At 37.6% G+C, this 26,594-nt stretch overlaps 1 protein-coding gene across 6 annotated transcripts in view; it reads left to right on the top strand.

Annotated features, from left to right (window-relative positions):
* ELAVL4 (ELAV like RNA binding protein 4) overlaps window positions 1–26,594 on the top strand; it is an 86,647-nt gene that overhangs the window by 20,461 nt on the left and 39,592 nt on the right. For all 6 annotated transcript variants that reach the window (XM_060773480.2, XM_060773481.2, XM_060773478.2 and 3 more), the window contains exon 2: window positions 6,343–6,583. In XM_060773480.2, the coding sequence (XP_060629463.1) occupies window positions 6,343–6,583 (241 nt within the window). The remainder of the gene's footprint in view (window positions 1–6,342; window positions 6,584–26,594) is intronic.

Raw genomic sequence — 26,594 nt, 5'->3', positions numbered from 1 at the left:
ATTTTTCCTCACTTATATTGCAGTTATATGCTTGAATCAGCAGTTATGTTTGTGTAAAATTGACTGCAATATAGAAGGGCCCATTTTTAATTTCTTTATGTTATGGACTTAGTTTTAGGTTTTCATCACTCTTAAATCCAAATACGGACAAGTCTTTTAACGAATAGGTTATTTTGACAATTAAAGAACTGTAATCCAGAGCTTAGTTATTTGGGAAAATGCAGGAGACATCTTTGTACAAACAGTCATTTCTTTTTGCAGGTTGTTATGTCAAAATGCAGAGGGTTAAAGATTTATTTCGGGAATATTGGATTTGCCTGGAGGCAGAGTTGCTCTGAAACTTAGTTTTCTCATTTTATTTTGTGTTCATGATGTATTTATTAAATAAATAATAGCATTTCTGGTTGTTCAGTGCAGAAGCTTTAATAAAAAATAGTAATTGACACTGAAGCCTGGCAGTTATGTTATACTGAGAAGAAAATGTGCTTTCAGAAACCCCACAAAGAAGCTGTTTCCAACCCTTCTGGGTTATATTTTTCAAATGTCATCCTAATTCAGGAACAGGGTGTTTTTAGTTTATTCATTCAGTCACGTTTATACCCCACTGTACGACAGTCTGCTAGCAAATTAGGAGTGGTTTACACGAAAATATTTAGAATGATTAGGGTGAGAGACTATGAACACCTAACAGTGCAATTCTGTGCAAACCTACTCAGAAACAAGATACCTTGGGTTCAGTGGGCCTTGCGCTTCATATGTTATTATGGGATTGTGGATTCATTCTTTCAAATTGTTAGGATGCAGAAGTATGTAAATATGATTAACTCATGAACTAAACTCTTCTGTGGTGACAAGGGTTCTCTGCTGGTCAGATGTAGAGTGAGTGTCGGGCATGATTTGATTTCTGCTCTGCCATATTTGATTCTGCAATACTTCTTTGACTCTTTAGATTAGTGACTTTTTTGTGATATCCCAAGATTAAAGCTTTTAAGATTCTGGTTTGAAATCCTTCTTTCCGCAGGACTAACATTTTAAAATTAGTAAGAAAGGGGGAAAAAGAGAAATTGTTTAACTAATATCAAGCTGGGGTATCTGAATCCATTACTGATGAATTGCCATGTAGCTGGCAAATATTACATGACTGTTTAAAATTATACTAATAGTCAGACCTGGTGTTGTAGAAACACAAAGAGGGGGGAAATCAGGGCTCATGAACTCTAGGGAACTACTAATCATCAATTACATGTTCATTTAACTCATGGATGAAACATGGACTGAACAGAGAATATTGCCATATATACTCATGTATAAGTTGATCTCATGTATAAGTCAAGGGCAGGTTTGGGGACCAACAATATGGATTTTGATAAAATCTGTGAATAAATAGAGGGTCATTCTGCAGCGAGGTGGATGTACCAAATGTTGCCTCCAGGAGCCAGCCACCTTGGTTGCCACCACCTTTTCCTTACCAGGTGTTCAAAAAAGCCAGAAATAATGCCATATGGAGAGTAGAAGTAATGAATGCTTCTTTCAGGTTTTCCCAGGATGGGTTTTCCATGTGCTACATCCTGTTTGATCCCATTGTTTCTGTCTGTCCATCTTGAGAATGGTTTTACTACCAAAGTTTCACTTCTGTTTGCTTGCTTGTTTAGAATTTGCATGTCTGTAAATGGTGCTCAGACTTGCAATAATAATTGAAGTAGTTCCTTTATTTCCGTATATTTTGTCCATCAGAAATATATATCTGCGCATGCATATTCATATAAAATGAGAAATGTATTGATTTTTATTCTCTGTTCATTAACATTTGTATAATACAAGCTTAGGTTTTCTACCATTCAATACTCATATCTGAAAATAGACAGTACCATTTCCATTTTACATAACCTATGTGTATGAAGATTTTAAGTAATTTGCTTTCCCCCACAATATTAGATGAAACTGATATATTTATTATGGGAACAACAAAAGCATCTCATTAATGCTAATTTGATTTATTTAACCGCTGCTATTTTGATGCTTGCATACCTTACACTTTATTCTAAAAATGAATATTTTAGGGGGGGGGGGAAGCATTCATTATTTACAACTAGTTAAAACATTTAAGATAAGATGTTATTCTTTTTAAAACAAATAGAATGGTATCATGTCCTTTTCCTAAGGTTTCTGTGTGCCAATTTGTCCAATATGTGTTTTTTTGGGTGGGTAGAAAATATGGAATGTACCACCATTTATTTACTTGCCTTTTTTCAAAATTCTGACTCAATGTAAGCTTTTCTAGGATACCACTGAACATTTTTATCTCGTAAACATGGCAACATTAAGGGGGGATGACTGATTTGTTCTTCTACCCATACACTATGTGTGAAGGAAAGTATCTCGTATTCTCTGGATCTCTTTCTCCTCCATTATCAGCTGCTGTTAGTCTTGCATATAGAACAGTGTGCCAGCTATTACCAGAGAAGTATTAAGAATTTGATTTCAGTCCAAGATTTAATGAGCTTATCTCAGTCCACATTTCCAGTACTGTCTGCAAGCCAGATGTAGTTTGCCCGAAATCTCACCCTAATGGATGATATTGGAAGTATCTGGGAAAAGTGCAAATTTTTTTTAATAAAAAAAAAAGAGTACAGATCGGGTTTACTCTGTCTTCCACACTATCACATCACCAATCAATCTTCTCCAGATTAAATACAACAATTCCCTGAACCACTAGGTTCCTATTTATTGAATTTATAGTCTGCCTTTCTCCCAAATGTGGTATCGTTCTATGATTTTATTTCTTGACTTTTTACCATCTTGGCCCCCTCTCCTGGGCACATTTCAGCTTTCTGATATCTTCCTTAAACTTTTCTGTGCTGAAGTGGCAGCATTTGAATTGATACTGTATCTGGAACAGTCCTTTATGACAACGTAAGCAGAAACCACTGAAGAGCCAGATGGATGTAAATGGAGGTTGGTCTTTAATTGGGTTCCTAAAAGTCAGAGCTTAGACCACTTGGACACCATTCTCCTTTTTTAAAAATGGAAGTAATTCTTCTGTTTTATTTCAATAGTAGACACATTGTTGTATTAAGAGTTTTTTTTAAAAAAAACAAAAAACAAAAAACAAACTTCTGCTACCTGATCACATGTTCCACACTTCTTCTTATTCATAGACTGAAGCAGAAATAAAAAAAAGTTCTCTAAACCCATAGATATAGAACCTGTGGATATGGAGGGCCAAAATTGCACTACTTCTTTTGGAATATACATTTGTGTACCAATATGCATGTGTTTGTATGTGTGAATTAAAGGAGATTTTTTTTCCCAGAAGCTTCATTATGTTAACTGCAGAAGTACTGACAGGCCTCTGTGTTAGGCAAATAATTGAAAAACAAATAATATTACGATTCTGATTTTGCATGAAATATACTTTGTCTAACAAGAGTGTTGATTATCAAATTACAAAGAATTGAATACGTTATTATTTCTTTTGGGAGATAGTGTTTGCTCTAAGATCACATGTTCATTCAAGACATTTTCCACATGCAAGACATTTGTAGGAAATGATATTATCACCATAGTGATTCTACTGTTTAATCAACATGTTTTTCAAATTATGTTGAAAGAAATGTCTTGTAATTGAGAATTTTGAAGGTCATGATAAGAGTGGGTGGAATGAAGACAGAAGAAAATTTATTTAAGATAAAAACATATTCCACATGTATGTAAAGGGCTAAGGTTGAATGTCTGACCCTAGTTTAAGTTGGTTTTGCTGTTTCTAGGAGAGTGTCTAAAGATATTTTGAAAATCGATGCATATTTATGTTGCTACAGTTTTCATTTTGTGTGCTTTGTTTTCTTAGAGGCTACTAAGGTACATGAGTACATAGATGCATTTATTGAAATGTGTAGAAAAATGTTCTTGCATTTGTAGTCTTTCAGACAGACAACACAAAGACTCAATCTGCCTATGCTGCACTGTGGAACACATTTTAAGGAAAGAGGTAGCTCACAATTGGACTGCAGCTCCTAACTAATCCTGACTAATGGCCATGATGGCAGGGATTCATGGAAGTTACTAGTACTGCAATCCAATAAAATCTAGAAAGCCAACATTTAGCCATTTGCCAGCCACTCTCCCTCGATTGCTTAGCCACTGCCACTGACTTCTGCACTTCATAGTGTGGCCCAAATGTCAGAGCAAGGCTTCTGTTTTTCCCCTCAGGAGACCACGAAGTCACCTCCCCCTCCACGGTGGGCTTGCTGCTCTGGGGTATTGGGGCAGTGGGAGGCGGACACAGCAATAGGCAGCATGGCTAAAACTGGAAGGTGCTGGGAGGCCAGGTAGGGTGGATACTAGGTTTCATTGGGAGTGGGATTCATGTTGTAGTCTTGCATGCTTGCTCGCGGAGGGGCCAGGGAGGGCTTTGTTTATGGAACCATTGTACAAACAATAATGAAAGAGGAACCCACATGTCAAATACTGGTATGTGGCATATGGCTATAATTTAGAATGATCGAAAGAGCAGTTATTTATACAGTTGTGGGAATGGGATAGAATGTAATATGCTCCAAAAAGATGCCAATCATTTCCCTTGTCCTACATTCTCAAAGGTCTGGATGAAATGCAGCAGTTAAAAAAGCCAGTGGAGTTTTGGGCTGCATCGAAAGTATAGTGTACAGATCAAGGGAAATCATGGTGTCTTTGTATTCTGCTTTGGTTAGACCTCACCTGGAATACAGTGTCCAATTCTGGGCACCACCGTTCAAAAGAGATACTGACAAGCTGGAAGGTATCCAGAGGAGGGCGAATAAATTGATCAAAGGTCTAGAAATCATGCCCTATGCGGAGCATCTTAAAGAACTGGGTATGTTTACCTTGCAGAAGAGAAGGTTGAGAGGAAACTTGAGAGCCATATATAAATATGTGAAAGGATTATCTAAGGAAGAGGGAGCAGACTTGTTTTCTGCTGCCCATGAAAGTAGGACTCAGAGCTGGATGGCCATCTGTCTGGGGCTGGACTAGATAGCCCATGTGTTCTCTTCCAACTCTATCCTATGATTCTATGAAATTATACAGGTCTTTTGTTGCATTAGTGTTGTTATGTCCATTAGTGTTGATATGGAAGTTTCCTTTATTTCAAAATTATTTTGGAGAAGAAAAGTTATATAACTTGTGTATAAGTTAAAGACAGGTTTTGGAGCCAAAATTACAGATTTTGATATGGTTTGATCTAAGTTTTTCGGACTGTATGGCCATGTTCCAGAAGCATTCTCTCCTGACATTTCACCTGTATAGATTTTGATATGACCTGTGGATAAGTTACGGGTCATTCCATAAAGAGGGAATGATCACTTCATTGTCTCAAGCATTCAGCCACCCAGGGCCTATTCAGCCACTATGACCTTTTTTCTGCCCAGGCATTCACAAAGCCCTTTTGTCACTCTACTCAGCAAAGGAGATGGTTTCTTAAAAAAAATAAAAAATAAGGCACAATCAAAGGCTTAAATTTAATTACTAGTTTGAATTAGAGTAGACCCACTGAATCAGTAGAACTTCCATAAGTGTTGATGTACCACATTCACATTGATTCAATGGGTCTAGCAGTTAGATTTAAGCCGGAAATTCTATTACCTATTTTATATAAAGCTAAACTGTTAAACTTTTAGCAGAAATTTGGCTATTTACATGTGCAATGTTGGCTCATATAGAAGTATTTGCAGTTTCAGAGCTTTACTTAGTAAAAAAAAAAATCAAAAGAGGCCCTTAATGACAAATGTAACTGAAGAATACAGGTCTTTCAGTGATGCAAGTAAGTGCGTTTGCTGAGACTGAGAAGTTATTGCTTCAAGCGGATGACAGTCACAGCTTTCTATAGCATGACTGGCCTAGATAAGCCTGTCACAGTGCTGGGTGTTGCAGTAATTAAGTAGCTAATGTATTTTTACCTTTTAAAAAATGCTACCTCTATATGAGTTTTTTCCTCTTAAATTATAATTTTAATCTTAGTTATTATACTTTTGATCATAATTAAATTTGTGTGATGTAAATATACATTTATGAAAAATGATTGCATCATGGAAAAAAGAAATTATCTTTGCATTAACATTAAAAAGAAAAAAGGAGGTTTTATTTGCCTCTGCATTTTAGTATGTGCTCTCTGTCAAAGACTAGCATGACCTACTTTACAACAATAGGAAAAGAATGAAGCTGGTTAGGGTGGTTTTGGGTTTTTTTTGTTAACTGTCTTAAATTGGCCATGAATGCTACCTACGCATTCATTTGTAAGTGTCTTTAAAAATAGCAACTGTATCTGAGTTTTAAGATGGTGTATTTTTCCTTTCCCTCTCTGTTTAGATAATTAGCACCATGGAGCCTCAGGTGTCCAATGGCCCAACATCCAATACAACAAATGGACCTGCCAGCAACAGTCGGAACTGTCCTTCCCCTATGCAGACAGGAGCTGCTACAGACGACAGCAAAACCAACCTCATAGTCAACTACTTACCCCAGAACATGACGCAAGAAGAGTTCAGGAGCCTTTTTGGCAGCATTGGTGAAATAGAATCCTGCAAGCTTGTGAGAGACAAAATTACAGGTAAATGGCTTCATTGAAGTTTCCCCCCCTTCCCTTATTTCTTGAGATTGGGATTTGTGTGCTTTGAGCCTCCATTTCCATGTTCCCTTTACAACATTGATATAATTTGTCAAAAATTTAATACATCTGTTTATACAACAGTTTACAGTCGCAATTAATATAGAAATATGATAGCCACCTTTCTTGTTCATTCAAACACCAGTGATGTGAACTATATATTTATTTACTTACTATATTTGTATACTGCCCCTCTCAGCCCGAATGCGACTCGAGGCGGTTTACAGTCGACAATCATTTATCTTGAAAAAGAGCAAATAATGCATGTTTGTGTGGGATGATAGAGTGAGCTAAATGCATTTTCTTGGCTCAGTATGTGAACTATGGACTTGGCTGAACGTATATCATCCAGATGAGCTTGTAGGCAGTAACCATGCATGCAATGAGGTGTCATATACTTAAAGGTTAAGGAGACTACCATGTGGGTTGAATAACATTTTTTATCCCACAAAATTAAAATAGGGACTACAGTTAATTTGATACTTTGGGACTTTGATGATGAGCATAGTGGCAAAAAGCAAATGGCATGCCCAAGATCACAATTAGATATGTGATTTCACCTTACTTTCAAAATTAGCAGAATGTTGTCTTTAATAGGATGTATATTTCCTTCTAAGTCACTTGATATTCTGCCTGTTTCTCATGCTTTTGACCTCATAAAATCCTATAAATACAGAGCTAAATATAGTGATAATTCAGTTTTATTCATAACAATATCTTATTGTCCCTTCTTTGCCTTCTTAGTATCAAAAAAAGGTGCCTTGTTTGATGTCACCAGTAGTGCATTTGGTAATTCCAGTTGAATCAGGAAAGGGTTTGAAAAAAAATGGGTCATTGAGATAATGAAAGCAAAATCGATGTGGCTTGATAAAAATAGGGAAGGGACAGCTATTTTCAGCGTGAAAAAATTAATAAGACAGTGATGAAACTGAAAGGCAATACTGGGGACTGGTTTGAGCATTAAGAAGGCAAGGGCAAGACAATGGACTTGAAAATGGCAGACTTTTTACAAAGAAGGACAAATATTTGAAATATTAATGAAATATGATGGACTTAACAGAAAAAATGTTTTAAATTGGCTGATAAGACACAGGCGGGAGAGAGATGATATACTAGAGGAAAATTTGGTTCTCTAAAAGAGCAATGGCCACAGTATGCGTACCTGGTTATCACTGAATGTAGACTGGGAGCAAGAATTGTGTATGTGTGTGCAGAGTATCCCTAAACATAGTGAGCTTTCAACGTCTTTCTCTAACTACTTCACTGACCCTTGCATCAGCCCAGCATGTATTTCATAGCATCAAGAATACTACAAACATAGAAAAGAAAGGAAAATGTAGATTATAAACTTGTTGGAGTCCGTTGTTCCCTCTAATAAAAGGAAATACATTGTTTTAGATCAAGAGACAAATGAGGAAGGACAGGGGACCTCATTAGCTTTATCTTAATGGGCCACACTCCCCTAATACACCCACTTCTTTTTTTCAAAAAGTTAACATTTTGTCACCCCCACATTTTCTCCTTTGGCAAAATAGGCATTTTCACCATGCCTACCTGGGACCATGCTGGATCATTTAAGTAATGTAAGCAGAAGTCAATACTATTAGTTACTTTTTTGTTTTGTTATGGAGTTATTATTACTGAGGTGTTGTTATTATTATTATTATTAATAATAATAATAATAATAATAATAATAATAAACTTTATTTATACCCTGCTACCATCTCCCCGAAGGGACTTGGGGTGGCTCACAAAAGCACTCCAGAGTGTCGTACAAAAAATAAACAATACATAAGTATAAAAACAATAACATAAAATTGCAACATAGACACAATAAATGCACATAACATCACATAATAAAAATTTAAAATTTATAAAATTCATTAGTGCCTGCAGATAAAATTGTCTGTCTTCAATTAATGAGTGAAAGTGCCGGAGTGAACAATCAGTACTCACATGCAACCATTGAAGTCTACTCAAGGTAAAGGCCTATTTAAAAAGCCATGTTTTTAGGCTAGACCGAAAGATTTGGAAAGAGGAGACTAACCTCTTGGGAGGGCATTCCAGAGCCGGGGAGCCACCACTGAGAAGGCCCTCTCTCTCGTCCCTATCAACTGTACTTGGAACGGTGGTGGGACCAAGAGAAGGACCTCCCCATCAGATCTCAGAGCCTGTGCCGGTTCATAGAAGGAGATGTGGTTTCGAAGATAGGTTGAACCCAAAGCATATTTTAGTAAGTGTGCTATCTGAATAATGTCTTATACTGCAGAGAATTTTAAGGTGTTAACACAGCTGGCTTCCTCTCCAGCATCTATAAGGTAAAAACTGTGTGCATTATTCATTTATAGATTTAAGAAACACCTGTAGTTGCAACATTGTCATCCTTCTTGAGGACATAGAATAGATTCATTTGTCTCTGACCCTATGGAGGTATGTCTGAAAGTTTTAAACTTGTGTCACAGTATCATAGGAAGAGAGCTATTTTACACAAAACAAAACTGTGGATTCATCTATTTCAGTACACTGACTTGTAGCAGCTTTCAAGGAGTTGGAGCAGCTGTCTTTCCCAATTTAAACTACAAATGTCAGGCATTGAATCTGGAACCTTTTCATGCAATGCATGTGTTCTCCTCTCCTTAGCTATGTTCCTATTTTAATGCAGCTACTAACAAAATGAATAAGGGAGATGGCAGTTAAACTCTAGTTAGAATATATTAAATTATGGGGGGAGGGGGAGTATAATGCCTATCACATGAGTTTTTAGAAAGCAGACTCACGCACTGATAAGGCTGCAACACAGCAGAGGTTATGCTTATTGTTTGTCAGGCATCATGAAAAATACCAGCAAGAGCATCATGGAGAAGGAGTCTCAGACCACTAAACATTATTCAGGTATATGAAAAAGACATCAGCTTTTAAAAGATATTACACTATTGGCAGCATGGGACCCAACATAAAGAATTTGGATGTTGTTTTTCTTTGGCCCATGCATAACCATTGTGAGCTGAGATGAGGATTTGTGGTAAACCAATGAAAGTATGAATGGATCTGAGGGTAAGATAAGGTGGAACAATCAGGATTTTGGAGAACTAAGAAGAATTGCTTGGTTGTTCCACTGGACATTTAAATCTGTGTAGGCCACAAGCTCTATGAAATCCTCTTGCCTGAAAACCCATTTTCCCTTGCTGAAATCAGTGACCTTGCTGCCATTGAAAATTGTAGCAACACACACACACACACACACAAAACAATCTTTGTAGTTTCCATTCCCTTTTCTTATAGGGAGAGGAGAAACATGATGCCTTACTCCGGTTCCCTCTTGCAATTATACGGAACCATTGCAGATTTCATCAGTTGCTGCTAATACTGCAGACTGACAGAAGGGCAAGCAAAATGGTCAACTGTTTGGAAAATAAGCATTACAGGTAACAGCTTAGGGAACTGGGTATGTTTAGCTTGAAGGAAAGAAGGCAGAGGGGGGGGGGCATGATATCCATGTTTAAATGTTTGAATGGTGTCACAATGAGGATGGGGCAAGTTTGTTTTCTTCTGCCCTGGAGACATGGACATGGAGCAATTAATTCAATTTGCAGGAAAAAATGTTCCACCTAAACTTTGGTAAGAACTTTCTGACAGTAAGAGCTGTTCAGCAGTGGAATATGCAACCTCAAAGTGTAGTGGAGTCTCCTTTCTTGGGACTTTGAAGCAGAGACTGGATGACCATGTGTTGGGGTGATTTGATTGTGTGTTCCTTTCTGGCAGAATGAGGTTGGACTAGATGATCCTTGTGTTCTCTTCCAACCTTATTATTTTATGTTGAACCCATGGTGATGTGGCAGCCTGTCAGTTCCATTCTCTTAAGAAGTTACCCATCTTTTGTCTAAATAGGAGGACTGTTACCACTATGGGTTTTGGTATTATAGTCTTTGTTTGATTGCCGGGTATTATTTATAGAGTTAGGGCTGAAGGTGATGAGTCTTCAAAAGGCTCATGACCCAGGGACCAAACGTCTACTTGCTATCACTCCCACATGAAACTCGCATTTTAAAATGTGACTAAATGTAAAATGTAAAGCTTCACCAAGAGATGTATATGATGTTACATGTAATTTGTTTATGTGGACTTTAGTGTTATTGTGTTACTTTGTTTATGTGCCTTGTCGTATTTATATGTTTGCACTATTGAGTGCTTGTGTGAGCCACCCTGAGTCCCTTCGGGGAGAAGGTGGCAGAATATATAGTATTATTATTATTATTAATTATTATTATTATTATTATTAGGAGGAGGGGGAGGAGGAAAGGACAATTTTATGCATTAGTAAGAACCCCTCAAGCTGAAGAATATTGATTAATGCCCTCCCCCGCCCCCAAAAAAACCCTACAGAAATTCACCCTCCTTCAAGAGGCGTGAAGGTCCTACAAATGTGATGTGGGATAGTTAGATCTGGCATTGCCTGCTAAATAGCAAGCAAGCTTTTAGAGATATTAATCTCTTCTCCTTATCTGTGTCCCATCAGGAATTTAATCAGTTGGGTATTATAAACTAATTGTGTTGTTAACTAAATGCAGGTGTAACCCTTTTCTTTTTTCTGCCAGAGAGTAAGGTGGCCTGGCCTTTTATGAAGCATGGGTTTATAAGGAAAGATCTCTCCTCTGACCTTATTGATAGAGTAAATAATTTCTTCGTGTTTGGCCAGACCCTAAGATGATTTCAGGTTTCTTGAGGGGAAAAAAAAGCCTGCTGACCTACATTGGTAGAAAGTATCTGCCTCAGAATTATTGTTTGCAGTGTTTGGAGATTTGGACAATACAGTGCTGCATGTAATGACCCAGATACCTTGAAACTTTCTGCCTTACCAATGAATTGTGGTAGACTTGAATTCGTCTTATTATACAGTTTAACTTTTTGGTAGTGTATTGATAAGTTTCAGCAGTCACTTCTTTTTGACAGCATGCCCATATGTGTTCATGTTGAAGAATAAATATTGCAGTTGACAAAGTAGCATGATCTCAGATTGCTACGTTAACAGATTGACATAATGAAAACCTCAGTAAATTTCTCATACTGAGAAGTACCTAGATTTTAGTAAAATGCCACTCAAACTCAAAAATGGAAAATTTTGAGATAAATTCTGTTTGAGTTGTAAAATCTACAATTTTGATATTTCAAATATGCATAGCTGAATATTCAAAGCTGAATAAATCCCAGATAACTCTTTCTGAGCACCTAAAATTGATTTATTGTCTTTATAGTGATTTTTAGATGGTAGATTGCTTACAGGTTAATTAAAAAACCTGGATATTTCATTTTGGCAAGACAGCTTTATTAAATATGCATATTTTTGAGGGAGGTGCTAATTTCTTAGTATGTCAAACCAAGTTGACTGGAAGTGACAGTTTCTGAGACAGCCTTTAATTCAAAAACAAAATTTAAAAATCAATTTTCCAAAAAGGCTTCCTAGAAGAAGTAGAAAGTCCATTGATTTACTTGTGATCTCCATTTGTGAAAATTTAATTGTGTTCAAAAGTTTGTAGTCAGAAAAACTGGATAATTCAAGCATTTTTATAGAAAAAATACAAAGGAGAAAATCAAAGACAAGACAGGCCAGTGATATTTAGCTTCATTTGGCAGGGATGTTTAATAAAAGCAGAACTTCTAGTTGTAAAGTGTGCTTATTAAATTCTTCCTTTCCACTACCTAATTAATTCTAGCATTTTAAATTAACAATGAAACTGGTCCCTGCTGTATCATTTCATAGCTACAGCATATTTTGTCCAATAACCCAGTTGTGAGTTTTAATCAGCTGCTCTCCCAAAACAGAAACAAACAAACAAAAATCCTTCGCTAAAGAACTGTATTGGACAGAGAAATACTGGAAAACAAGTTATTCAGAATGAGAGCCCGAAATCAATGGCTTAAAAGTATAAGTCAGTGTTTAATAGAATAGTATATCTAGATTTATTCATTTTGTCTCTATCTTGTGGTCAGTAGTAGCACCAACCAAGCTGGATTTGAGTAGTTCTGTTTTAGAATTATAAGTACAATATCACTTGTCAATTATATCGATATCTGAGATTATGTTTTAAGTAAACGCAAGTTTTTTCTGTACATTTCCTAGTCATGTGTCACATGTGGAAGTCCACAGTATGTAATGCTGCTAGTAGCTCATGTTAATCATTTCTTTAATATATCTAGCAATTACATTTATCTAAAATGCAACAGGAGTTTTAAAATGATGCTTGTTTTATGTAATTGTCATGGACTTAAGACTTTAACAAATTTATTTTATTTCATTAGTACTTTTGTTAAGAGCATTTCATTAGTACTTTTGTTAAGAGCAGTTTGGGAGTTAGCACTGTTTTTGCTAAAATTTAGTTACTCTAAAACGATGAATATTTCATGTCTGACCTCATTGTTCCTGGACACGAATTCCAGATGCTTTTGAAAAAATCAGGTCTTTATCCACCTCCAAAGTTGGTATAGAGAGCGGGGTGCTCCTTGTCTACTCCTACAGAACACTCTACCAGAGTTTCACCACTAATACAGGTGGATGACTCTGAAGAATATTGTGGACAGATGATGATGGTCGGCTTTTTGCTTTGCATTTCTCAGCCTTCACCAGCAGGATTGGTTTCTCTCAAAGTATCCCCTTGGCCTGTTTTGTGTTATCTTAAGCCCTTGTGAACTAATTAATACAAGTGCCATAGTTTGTATTGTTTCTCTTCTATTCTGGGGGAGATACATATTATCCTGATATATCGAAGAAGCTTCATGTAGCAGTGGATGGAGAGAAAAAATTGTTTTCGTTTCTGGGCAGCATGTTCAGTCTTACTGTGAAGTGTTGTGCAAGTACACTCCATGCCTTTAATTTCCCATTATCTGATGCTAGAATTCCATGAAAATTGTTATAAAGGATTAATACATGAATATTGTTAAATAATTGCTTAGCAGAGAACAAATCCTGAAAAAAAACTTACAGATTTTGGATGGAGGGGTTGGGCTTAGAAAATTCAAGAATTTCCTTCTTTGACTACTTCAACTAAAAATAAAGTTGTTTTTTACCCTCCATTTGAAACCAATCATACATAAAGGGTAGAGTCAGGACTTATTTCTTATTCCCTAACCACTAGATTTACTCTGGAGCCTTTAAATTGAGATACTTCTGACAATGCCTTGTAGGTCCCAGTAGGTATTGTATAGTTAATTATCCAGAAAGTTTTCTAAAAGACGGAAAGCTTTCAAAAACATAACAGCCATTAGATAAGAGATAGAAGGAATAAAGGAATAGTTTTTTTCAAGTGGAGAGCAATATGCAATTGAGTGCCGTAAATACACACACATATACAAACATACTATGTGTTAAATGCTGCATATTAGGCATATTGAACAAAACAATCCCAGCATGACATAAACATGGGTAGAATATGAATGGCTGTGACACTCCAAAAAGAAATCTTACAGACACAGTATCAATTAAGGTGTCAATTCACTGTTCACTTGTGGCGGCCAAGACAAATTTCATGTTAGAAATTGTTATGAAGTAGTTTGAAAATAAGATTTGGAGATGTGAGCGCTGGAGGGAAAAATCCCATTTTCCCCCTATCCTGAAAAAAATAAAAGAAGCTGATTATAGAATAGTTTGTCTTAAAACGATGAATAAAGTATCTCCTTATTTAATGCCCCCCAAATAATTTTTAAACTTTAAAAGGCCAAAGAAAATGTTCTAAAACTGCCATCCAATATAGTTTCCAAATCTGCTTAAGGAATGGAGAGTAGGGAGGAAACATTGACTAGTTTACTTTGTATTCTGTGTATCCCACTGGAAATGAAAATCTTTTCCCTCTCCAGACATGAAATTTTTCCTTTTGAGGTTAAGGGAGAAGAACATTTTTAGAAATAGGAAGGGATTAGAAAATTGTGTGGAAGCTGACGACAACAACAACAACAACAACAAAAATCATTATTGGGTCAAGGTTTTCCTGCAAGGAAAACTAATATGACTGGGTATATACCGCCTCGAGTCGCCTCCGGGCTGAGCGGGGCGGTATACAAATATAGTAAATAAGCAATAAATAATAATAATAGTAAATAATGAGATAGCATGTGATTCCATAGCTATTTTGTCTGACATGGTAGGAGAAATCACTCAACAAGAGTTAGTTCTGAGTAAACATGTACAGGATTGCATGATCAAGGACTAATATGATGGCTGCATGTAAAAAGAATGAGTGACACAGAGATTCCTTTTTTCCTGTCTCATAATAACTTGTGGTTGCCCAATGAACACTATACAGTATGGGCTTGCAAAGTAGGGAAATCCTGTAGAACAGATACAGGGAACATGTGCAGCATCCCCAGTATTGTTGAACTGTCCTGCCACCACCCTCAAAACTTTTTGTCATAGCTGTTTCTGTTGAGGCATGCCGTCCAGCAATATCTGTAGAGTTACAAGGTCCCATTCCTTACTTCAGACCAAGGGGTGTAAGTTGTTTTCTAAAGGGATTGGTGCAAAGATTAAAAAAAAAAAAACAAGTATCCATGGGAGACAATCTTGTATTCATAGCGTTGTGCCACTCCTCTCCCAAGGACAAGACAAAAGATGTCAGAATTATCTTTCTCAGAGAAAGGAGCCTTATATCAATCTCTGGTTTCATAAAATCTCCCCAAATTTTCAGGAAGCATTTGGTGGTACACTGCTGTCTTCCTTTTCCTGCTATTCCCCCAGTAAGCTGAACTGGCTCTGACAGGTTACGTGAACAGAGTATGGGCAGGGTGGTGAGCAAAACAATGTCATCACTTCACAAATGGCCCAACCCTATTCTGGATAGCAAAACATACGATTTAGCAATGAATGTGGCCCAGAAAAATATTTACCATAAATGCTTTTATATAAATCAACTCATTTATAAGTCAAGGGTAGGTTTCAGAGGCCACAGTTATGGATATAACCTGTAGATAGATCAAAGGTCATTCTGCAGAGAAGGATAAGCACCAGCACCAGTTCAAGGGAGAACCCAACTCGGTCCAGACATAAAAAGGGGTCAGAGGAGAGTCGAGAAGGATAGACCAAGTGCTTGCCTTTCACATTTCAGAGAAGGGGGTGATGCCTTTTTTTAAATGGAAATTTAGATAGCATAACTGACCCATAGGTAAGTCTATCAAGGCTTTTGGGTCACATTTTAACTAAATTTTCTAGACATATATAAGAGTATATATAACATTTGAACTCCATTTTAATAGCTGTAGAGTATCTGCTCCTACTTAACTGTTATTTTGAATTAAGTGGATTCTAAACAATTCTGCATATGTGAGCCACGTGTAATTTTCATTTAAATTATCTTTCCATGCCTTTACAAACAAATGGTATAGTTTGTGTGTGTGTGTGAAATATTCAGTATAAATCCTTTTAGTGACAGTCACCCAAAGAAAGTTAATTGTAATCTGAAAAAACACCCAGCTTAGCTACTATAACAATATTTGTACTGCTTATTTTTTAAAAAACATATTGAATACAGTACTGTACTGCTAATTTAATTTATGAAACATAGTGTTTTAAAACAACATGGTTCTAGAAAATTGTAATTTTTCTTCCACAACATTGTCCCAAGGCTAGGAACATTAGTGGGCAAGCAAAATGTTCCATTCTCACAGTGAAACCAGGGACAACCATACTGATGTGAGAGATTTGAGCCATGAAGAGAGATATAAATGAGTTTTCCATGGGAAGTGTGGTACTTTTAAACTGATTTTAATAATGTATTTTAATTTTAATCATAATCTGATTGTGTCTTAATATTATAAATTATTGCCATCTTTGTTCTACCTGTTTCAGTCAGATTGAAGGAGCCCAGCTACTAGCACTGGGAGAAAGATGAGATATAAATATGAATCTGATGACCCACTCTGCCTGTTCCCCTCCCCACTCCCTGCCTCCTGACTATTAGTAAGGAAGAGGGTTTCAAAACCTGCAGGCATTTGATTCCTGAAAATGGCAAGAAAGAGAAAGCTCTTTCATAGAGTTTCCGATGTCATCTTGAATAGTGTATCTCCTCTCCATGTTCAAGCAATCTAGAAGAGCACTCTAGGATCTCCAGTGCCATGGAGCACCATCTAGAAATGCCAGTTGTAGAACAGCAGGTAGTAGATAAGCTGTTATTAGAGTGCTTTTCTGAATTGGGTTCTATCTTGGATCTGAAGAAGATCAGGAAGGTCATGGTTAAGAAGATGTTTAAGATGAATACCTTATGTCCCATTCTAAACAGCTTGAACAAGGATTTTCTTTTTGCAGGCCAATCTACATAGGGCTGCACCATTCTGCAATTATTATTTCTTATTTCTTTTATTATTTACATTAATATCTTAATGCATGAAGCTTATGGGGTTGGAATAGAAATTCAGTAGCTTTCCAACTTGGTGTTGAATTTGGAGTTTCTGACCCATCAAAAAAACCTAAGTCAGAAGGAAAATGGCACAACACAATTATAATTATTTAAAGTTAATGTATCTGTATTTTTTATTTATTGTACAGAGTTGATTATTCTTATTGTTGATTACTGCTTTCATTTAAATTTTTACTCCTTTATATAGACATTAAATGTTTGCCTGTTATTATGTTGGAAGCTGCTCTGAGTCCCCTTGGAGAGATAGAATGGGTTACAAATAAAGTATTATTATTATTATTATTATTATTATTATTTCCAACACATCATAAAATTGTGGAGTTTTGAGAACAGAGCAAGAAACTGCAGCTTTGCTTTATTAATCTACACCCACTTTTTCCCCTATCCACACGAAATGGCACAGCTTCCAAAGAAAACATGTCCTCAGCTGTTTATATTGGTTTTTAAATATAAAATGTAAAAAAATGTAACATATTTCACACTGTACCTTGATACAAACAAAATGAAGCAATCAGAGTAATGGGTGCAGTTTTTGTCTGTTTGAAAAGTTGTGCAACTCTCAAACTATATGTAGCGGCAAAAGAAACTTGAGCAGGCTGCAGCCATATGTGGGTTTGTTGTGTAATGTTGGATCTTGCACTTTTTTGGAGTGCAGCATTTATGTTTTTATGTAAGACTTGTGGCTTGGAGTTTTACCATTCCTAACGTGCGAATAGAATCAGTGTTATTAAACCCTGTTTGCTCCAGTTGTCAGGGTCCTCACGAAAATATTGATGTTTTGATATTCTTTGCTTTATGTGTGTGCCCTGACCAAGGTGCTCTACCTTACGTTTTTCAGACAGGGAATTCTGTTTTGGAGAAAGGGAGTGTTTAATTTGTATAAAGACCATAGTGGAAGAAGGAAGAATAAGGAACCCTATGTGGCCTTCTTTTGCTTTAAAAAAAAAAAAAAACCATTCCTAACTACTCATTTCAGTTGTTAGTCAGAATTTTTATCTGTTTGTTTTAGGGCATTTATGTTTCTTTCACTGTTACTTTGCTTCCTTATTCTGGAGATTGGTGGGAGAGGTAATTCATACCTTACAGGAAGAGACTTATAGAAGTTAGGTATATGAGTGAAATTGAGAACAGGAATGGTCATGCTACCCATGGCTGTCAATGGTAGATTCCTTGTGTAGCTTTTATAGGCATGCCAAATTGTTTCAGATTATGGTGACCGTCAGGAGAATTTATGAGGGGAGTTTTGACAAGATTTTTCAGAGAGGGTTTGTCTTTGCCTTGCTCTGACCTTGGGAGATTGTGACATGATGCTCAAGGCCACCAGTGGATTCCATAGTTGATTTGAATCCTGGTCTCCCAGGCCCGTTCTACACTGCCATATAAAATCCAGATTATCTGCTTTGAACTGGATTATATGGCAGTGTAGACGTATGTAATCCAGTACAAAGCTGATAATATAGATTATCTGCTTTGATAATCAGGATTATATGGCAGTGTAGAAGGGGCCCCAGAGTCCTAGTCTAAGATTCAAACTAAAGCACCACCTTGGCTCTCCTAAGCCCTTATATCAGGCTGCACAAAGTCCTATCTCACAAAGTGTAGTAATTTCTAATGAAATTTAAGAGTCCTTGCCCCTGTGAAGCAAACACATGGTCATAGCCAAGCCAGCACAAGAATCTGACATGGTAGAAGGAGCTCTGTTAGCTCCTGTTTTCTTCTGCCCTGGAGACTACAACCCGGAACAATGGTTTCAAACTACAAGAAAGGAGATTCCACCTTGACATTAGGAAGAACTTCCTGACTGTGAGAGCTGTTCAGCAGTGGAACTCTCTGTCCCAGAGTGTGGTAGAGGCTTCTTCTTTTGAGGCTTTTAAACAGAGGCTGGATAGCCATCTGTTGGGGGGTGCTTTGAACGCAGTTTTCCTGCTTCTTGGCAGGGGGTTGGACTGGATGGCCCACAAGGTCTCTTCCAACTATATGATTCTATGATTTTATGTTCCCTATTGCAGCCCTCTATAAATAATACCAGGAGGACTTCCTTCCTGTGTTCAGATTAATTGGATGCATCGCCCTCACCCAAATAGGTGATCAAGGCAAAAGCAAGGAAGTTTTAAGGTTTCATTTAATGTTAGGAAGTTAGGGATAAGCAACAATATTTGTATCAGCCTATTCCCTGGTCAACTCATGCCAAAACTTTTGAGCAGAAAGGACAGGATACTAGTCTGTATACACATTCCCCACATTTTTATGACTCGTTTTTTGATGACCTGCTATTTCAACCATTCTAAATTATAACCTGAATCATACTTTCAGTCCATGGTCTGCTCTCAGTCAACTTGATATGCTATTTTTACTCTCTCTTAGTTGACTTGATGTCATCTTTTTCATTCAGTCTGTGTTCATGATGCATTGTAGAAATTGTGTGCAGTCCCTCTTGGATACAGTACTGTAAATATGTGTACAGTATTCATGTAGTAAATTTAAGTCAATAAAATAGTAAATATAAAACTGGAATCAGATTTTCAACCATTTCCACTTTTTTATAGAACTGTGGTCCCTAACACGTTCAAGAATTGGAGGATGCCTTTGAGAATTGTTGCCATATGGCAGTGCTGCATTACTGCTGAAGAAGGCAGGTTTTTATCTTAGGGAATATACCTTTTTCTTCCCCTCTGCTTCTTAGAAATGCATTGCAGGGCTTTTAATTTGTCAATTGATTGTCCTCCTGCTCTCCTTGACCTCTGCTTCTGCTAGCATGGACCAGATTAACTTCTATTCTCATCTGCTTGCACACAACATCAATCCACTTGCTTGTTTGCTTGTTTGCTCTTGAGCCTTCTCACTTCACGTAAGTTAAAGTACTGATGCTACCAAAGATGTACCAGGGAAGGGAAACTTTGTGTTGACAGAGCTCATTGTGGAATGCTAACAGCAAGCTATATTTAATGTTGTTGGTGTTGTTTGTGCTCTAAACCGATTGAACCCATGGGGGGGGGGGGGGGGGCTTCAGAAACTTTGGGTACATACATCCTTTTCCTTGGCCCTAGCATATTTGATACTCCTGTTAGACTCCTGGTTAATCTTGTACTGTTATCCCTGGGCTCTGAGAAAGAAGAGATCTCTGGATGCATTCTGTTGTTATGAAGCTGCTTAAGCTGGTCAGCTTTTTAAAGGCATGATGGTTAAGCCCTTGAACTGTTTTATAGTCCATTTTTTGTGACAGATCTCTTCTCCAGGCTTTTTTCTTTTTCTTTTTACAGTTCCAAACCCATGGCTTCTATCACCAACCTTGACCCCTTCCTTTCAAAATCCCTCCCTGAGATCTTGGGCCTCAAGGTCATCCCTATATGGATCAACTGAAATATTGTTTTGTCGGTTTTCTGTGGCAATGGAAATTTGAGTTAGATCATACATGATCCCTTGAACTGTTTAATCATTTGCAGCTTCCAAAGACCCTATACAGTTCTTCCCCAACTGACTATCCTATCTCTATTACAGCTTTCCCATATCTTTATGCGTCCCCACCCCTATTTACCTTCTCAGTTTCAGTTTTGTTTTTGTTTTTTTCTCTCTTTAGGCCTTGCTTCACAGCATTCCCTGAGCTCTGACTGCCATGCTTACCCAACTCCTTCTTTCATTATATATTTCATATGAATGAGCAGAAATTGGTTGTTTTATAGTAAATAATAAATACAGTCAGCTCTTTCTCCTGGTTCTTTGTCAGGAGGGCTTTGATTATGTTTTCTTGCCCTGGTGAAGGGAATTGGACTAGATAGCCTTAAGTATTTTCTATTGGTCATGGGGGTTCAGTGTGGGAAATTTCCCCAATTCTGTGATTTGTGGGGTTCAGAATGCTTTTTGATTGCAGATGAACTATAAATCCCAGTAACTACAACTCCCAAATGTCAAGGTCCAGGCCCGTAGCCAGGATTTCGTTTTTTGGGGGGGGGGCTGAATTTTTTTCAGGGGGGAGTTTCGGGGGGGGGCTGAGTCTGTGTAAAAGAGGGTCTAGCCTAGCAAACCTTTTGTATCATTACCCCAATACCCCCATGCATATGGGATATATTGAGTATGGTGATCAGATCATGATATGAATAAACATAACAGTCTAAATAATGCACCAGTAAGGCCTTCTCGCGAACCACGATGAGAATTTCGGGGGGGGGGGGGCTGAAGCCCCCCCCCCCCGGCTAAATGCCTATCAAGGTCTATTTCCCCCCAAACTCCATCTGTGTTCATATTTGGGCATATGGAATATTTGTGCCAAGTTTAGCCCAGATCCTTGAGTCCACAGTACTCTCTGGATGTAGGTGAGCTACAACTCCAAAACTCAATGTCAATGCCCACCAAAACCTTCTAGTGTTTTCTGTTGGTCATGGGAGTCCTGTGTGCCATGTTTGGTTCAATTCCATCATTGGTGGAGTTCAGAATGCTCTTTGATTGTGGGTGAACTATAAATTCCAGCAATTACAACTCCCAAATGACAAAATCATTTTTTGAGTGATGGTCACTTGGGTTAGTAGGTGTTTTGTGGCCAGATTTGATGGCAATTCATCAAGTGGTTTTTTAGTTATGTTAATTCCACTAATTAACATTACATTTTTATTTATATAGATAAATACAGTCAGCTCTCCACAGTTGCTGGGATTAGTAACACAGGACCTCAGTGAAATTGAAAAACTGCAAATAAAATATGTTGCGGGGGGTTTTTTTACATGAAAGAACCCCTTTCTAACAATCTCTAGGTCTTCTAGTAAGACTCTACTGGAAATTGACCATAAAATTGCACTGGAGGACATACTGATTCATAGAGAAGTGTTTTCTCTGGGGATCTCTATGTTCTCCAGCACAACTGTAGTCAGCTTCTTAAGTTTTGTAAATAAAGATTTCTATAGATACCTAGGAGCTTTTCTTTGTTTCCCTTCAATACATACTTACTGAAACATTTAAACATTCACCTTTGCAGGGTGCTAATTAGAAATAGTGCTAGTACATTCATAAGAATAGGTATGTTATTAAAAGAGTGTATATAGATATAAAAAACTTTTTCTCTCTCTTGCATTTGCATTAGCACCAGCCTTAATGTACTGTGACTGACATTTATCCAGTTCAAAAAATGATGAAGTGATGCTAAATAATAGAGGACTATTTAAAGCCTCTGTTTTCTAAAATAGTAACAAACAAGTATTATTACAGTAATTCAGAAACTTCTGTCTTCTGAAGGACCACAGTCTCTCCTTCTCTGAGCTTTATGTCAGATAATAGAGAAAATAGGTGGGAGGAAAAGCTGACTGAATGATTGTAGCAAATCAACAAGGATTTGGGGCTCATCATTGTTTGACAGGAGCAACAATGAAATGGGCTCCACTCTAAAGGCCAAACTAAATAATATATTTAGGAGAGTGTTCTCTCAAGTGGAGAAAGACGTCTGACCGTCACAGCACATGTTTGTTCCCATCTTGGTGTGTTTAATGTAGCTTCCTTTGCTGTATGATGGGAAAGTCATTGAAAGGTACATATGAGCTTAATTTGCAAACCTTTATTGTTGAAGCACATACCTCTTGAGGACACCTTGCTAGCAAGAGGAAAAACATGGTAATCACAAAGAGTGCACATTACTATTAGCATCAAAGTATGATCTTAAGAAAATGGAAGGGATTGGTAATAAACTAGAATTTTCTATGGAAGAATTTTTCTGAGACTGGTATTTGGTTTATAGCTCTATGATTTTTTTTCATAAACATCTATAAATATAAAGTCTTGCTATTCCTTTTGCAGATTTCTGGATATGTGTAGAGTGTCTATTGCAAATACTGTCACCTGATATTCTCTACAGGAGCTCCCCTATCTAAAGTAGCAGTTGCTTTATAGAGTTGCAGTGGCCTTACAGATGCCGCCTTACAGCTTAGAAAATTACTTAACATAAAATACATTTAATAACATGCTGTAATGATATGATACTCTGGAACCCAAAGTAGAATCCTACCACTGCTGAATTACAGATGGCTCCAGTATGTTATTACCTTCATTCTTAAAAGTAACTTTCCGAGTTGTGCATGAAAAGTGTAATGAGATAGAAGTCATTCGATTCAGGAGCATATATTGAAGTTCTGCATTCAGCATACTGATCAAGCTGTTCACAGCTCACACATCAAAGCTGTTCACAGCTCACACATCAAAACACTCAGTATAAGGGTGCAAGCTACTTCCACGGGTTTCTCATTGAGGGACAGAGCTTCATGGAACTGTATATTTAAAACTGGATCTGATTTTGTATCTTTCCATTCTAATAAAGAGCCAATATAGTAATATCTTGACTAGGTCAAGAAACTCCAGCCATTTGACAAGTTTAACTTGTGCAAGTTATTATTGCTTTCCTGTAATTGGTGTTTCCTTGCTTCATTCTGTATACCTATTTAAGTTTAAAGCAAACCAGGGGGCTTCAAATCATGAACACAGTTTATGGAAGGGATGACCTCTTCTCTTATGGTCCCATCCGTCTTCCCTACCCACAACTGATGTCCTGATTGGGATGCTGTATCCTTGGTAATATTTTTTATTGAAGGCAGCATACTGCCCTATAGTTTGAGTTACTTATAATTTAAAGGATAAACTAGGAATGCGACTTAAATTATTTGAGTAGACACAAATTTTGTATTCAGTGCAAGTTTGTGCCACATGATAAAGAATAACACATACAACATTACTTATTAACAAAAAGAAGGCTACAACTTTATTGGTTACAACTGTAAATGGGGTTGGCCCAAGTACATGGGTCCTGGATCCTGGCTTTGACCAACCCACTTGTTTATCAGTGACCCAGGTATATTTGCTATTAAAGACAACATGATGTCCAAGAGCAGACATAAGTACTTAAAATTATGTCTTTTGTCACTTTCCCCAAATTTAGCACCATCTAGATTTGTTTTTCATGTTGAGCTAGGCATGATAAGCATTTTGATATGACACATCTGGAGATTATTAATTTAAAGAAACCTGCATAGAAGGAAAATTTAAAGAACAATTTAAATTGAATACTAGACATTTGAGCATGGTCAAAAGTAAAGACTGGTCAGTAAACTTGACACCTCAAGCCCACAGTTTTTATTCAACCTTTTGAACTTGGACTTGGCTTTAAAATGACATTATAAGCATATACACACAAGCTATTTATTTAGCAGAGTCATTCATAGACTTCCTCATGTACCATTGTGGAATCAAGAAAATACGTATTTGAAAATTTAAGTGTTCCAGTGATTTTAAGGGCAGAGTCTCCAACTGAAAATGAAGTAATTACTTCACTGTGTTTACATGTGTGTCTATTTCCTTATTTGTGTTAAGACAAAATGTTTGTTTACATACATGGGGAAGGGAGAGTTAAGAAGCTGACAATGCACTAATTGGTTTAATTGCATGGATAACTGGCAAGAATAAATCTAATGTATTGCCTTTCTCAACAACTTATTAGTGGAATTTTAGTTTTTTGAAATGGGACATTTCTGCAGCAACCTCAGAGCAGAATGTCTAACAATGAATATAATACGCGTCTTCCTTTTTGATTTTATGTTATACTAGCTTGGGTACCCAGCATTGCCCGTCTTTTTTTTAAGTCAATATTTTTTAAAATTTTACAAAATGCATAAGGTTGTGGGTGAACTACAACTCTCATCATGCTAGATTAACCTCCTGTGTTTAAAGCTTGTCATGTTGGGCAAGTTTGATCTCTAGATGCATCATTGGTGGGTTCCATGGGGTCTCTGGCTGCAGGATGGATTACAGCTTCCACCATGGTGGGTCAGTCCCCCCAAACCCCTCCAGTAGTTTCAGTTGGTCATGGGGGTTCTGTGTGCCAAGTTTGGTCCAGATCCGTCATCGGTGGTGGTCATAATGTCCCTGGATATAAGTGAATTACAACTCCCAGAAAGAAAGGTCAGCCCCCCCCCCCCCCCCCCAAACAGCTTCAGTATGTTCAGTTGGTCATGGCAGTTTTGTGTGTCAAGTTCGATCCAGGTCCATTGTCGGTGGGGTTCACAGTTTCTCTGGTTGTAGGTGAACTACAACTCCCAAAAATCAAGGTCAATCTCTCCCAAACCCCTCTAGTATTCAAATTTGGGTGTACTGGGTATGTGTGCCAAGTGTGGTCCAGATCCATCGTCATTTGGGTTTACATTGCTCTCGAGATGTAAGTGGACTACAATTCCCCCAAGGTGAATTCCCCCAAAAGCCCCACGGTATTTTTTGTTAGTCATGAGGGTTCTGTGTGTGAAGTTAGGTCCAATTCCATTGTTGGTGGGATTCAGAGTGCTCATTGATTGTAGGTGAACTATCAGTTCCAGTTCCTACAACTCCCAAATGACAAGGCCAATTCCTCCCAAAGCCTACCAGTATTCAAATTTGGGCATATCAGATGTGCGTGCTAAATTTGATCCAGATCCATCATTGTTTGGTTTCACAATGCTCTCTGGATGTGGGTGAACTACAAATCCTGTAAACCAAGGTCAGTTCTCTCCAAAGGCCTCCAGTATTCTTGTTGGTCATGTGGGTTCTGTGTTCCAAATGTGGTCCAGGTCCATTGTTGGTGGGGGTGACAGTGCTCTGTCTTGATGCATGGTGAACTGCAACTTCCATCATGTTGGGTCAGGCCCCCAACCCCCTCCAGTATGTTCAGTTGTTGATCATGTCTGCTCTGTTTGTTGTTCTCCGCAGAAAATAGTAGGAAAGGGTTATGGGAGAGGCAGTGAGTGAGGTCATGCAAATTCCACACCAATGGAGACAGAAACACTGAGAGGTTTGTGGTGGAGGAAACACATAAATCTAGGATGATATTGTCCTCATATGAAAGCCTTCACTTGGATGGTGGGCTGTATTGTGTTTGTGGAGTACTCTGAGAGGCATTGTACATGTTCAAGGCACTATAACCTACAATGTCATTTGGTGGCTTCTCATGGGTAGGGATCATAACTGTTTGTGGAATTGGGGAAACCTGTCTGTGGAAGTGGGCACTGCAGCCACACGCACATGCATATTTAACTTTTATTATGGATATAGATATTGTGGTTTCTTTTGTTCTTTTTCTGTGAAACTACTTGTGTACATTAAGCCTATCATGAGAGGCAATCTTTCGTTGGCTTAGTAGAGATCTGCTCCGTTAAAAGCTTTGGCAGCACATGGACAAAAGCATCTTCCGCACGCTCAGTTTTTTTTATCTTGAAGACAGAAAGGTGCCTTCATTTACGTATTTTCAAATGAGTTTGATCACAAAGGAAATCTACTGAATTTTGTAAGCCAGTACATATTCCTTAAATTATGGAATGTGATCCTTTGGGCTCAGCATCACAGGTTCGATTGAGGGAAGGTGGGCTGTATTGTGTTTGTGGAGGACACTAAGACCAGGGTGCCTGGAGCAGAATATGTTTTTGCCCAAAGGAGCTGCCATAGGGATTTCTGAGGACTGAAGCTTTTTTGTCAACCATTTCTGGATGGTGGAAGATTTGAAAGAGAGGAAAGGGATCATGGGGATAATGAGTGTATAAAAAAAAAGCCAACTAAAGAAA

Source organism: Anolis sagrei, chromosome 4 (assembly GCF_037176765.1).
Source record: "Anolis sagrei isolate rAnoSag1 chromosome 4, rAnoSag1.mat, whole genome shotgun sequence".
NCBI lineage: Eukaryota > Metazoa > Chordata > Lepidosauria > Squamata > Dactyloidae > Anolis > Anolis sagrei.
This window is presented reverse-complemented; position numbering and strand designations above follow the sequence as displayed.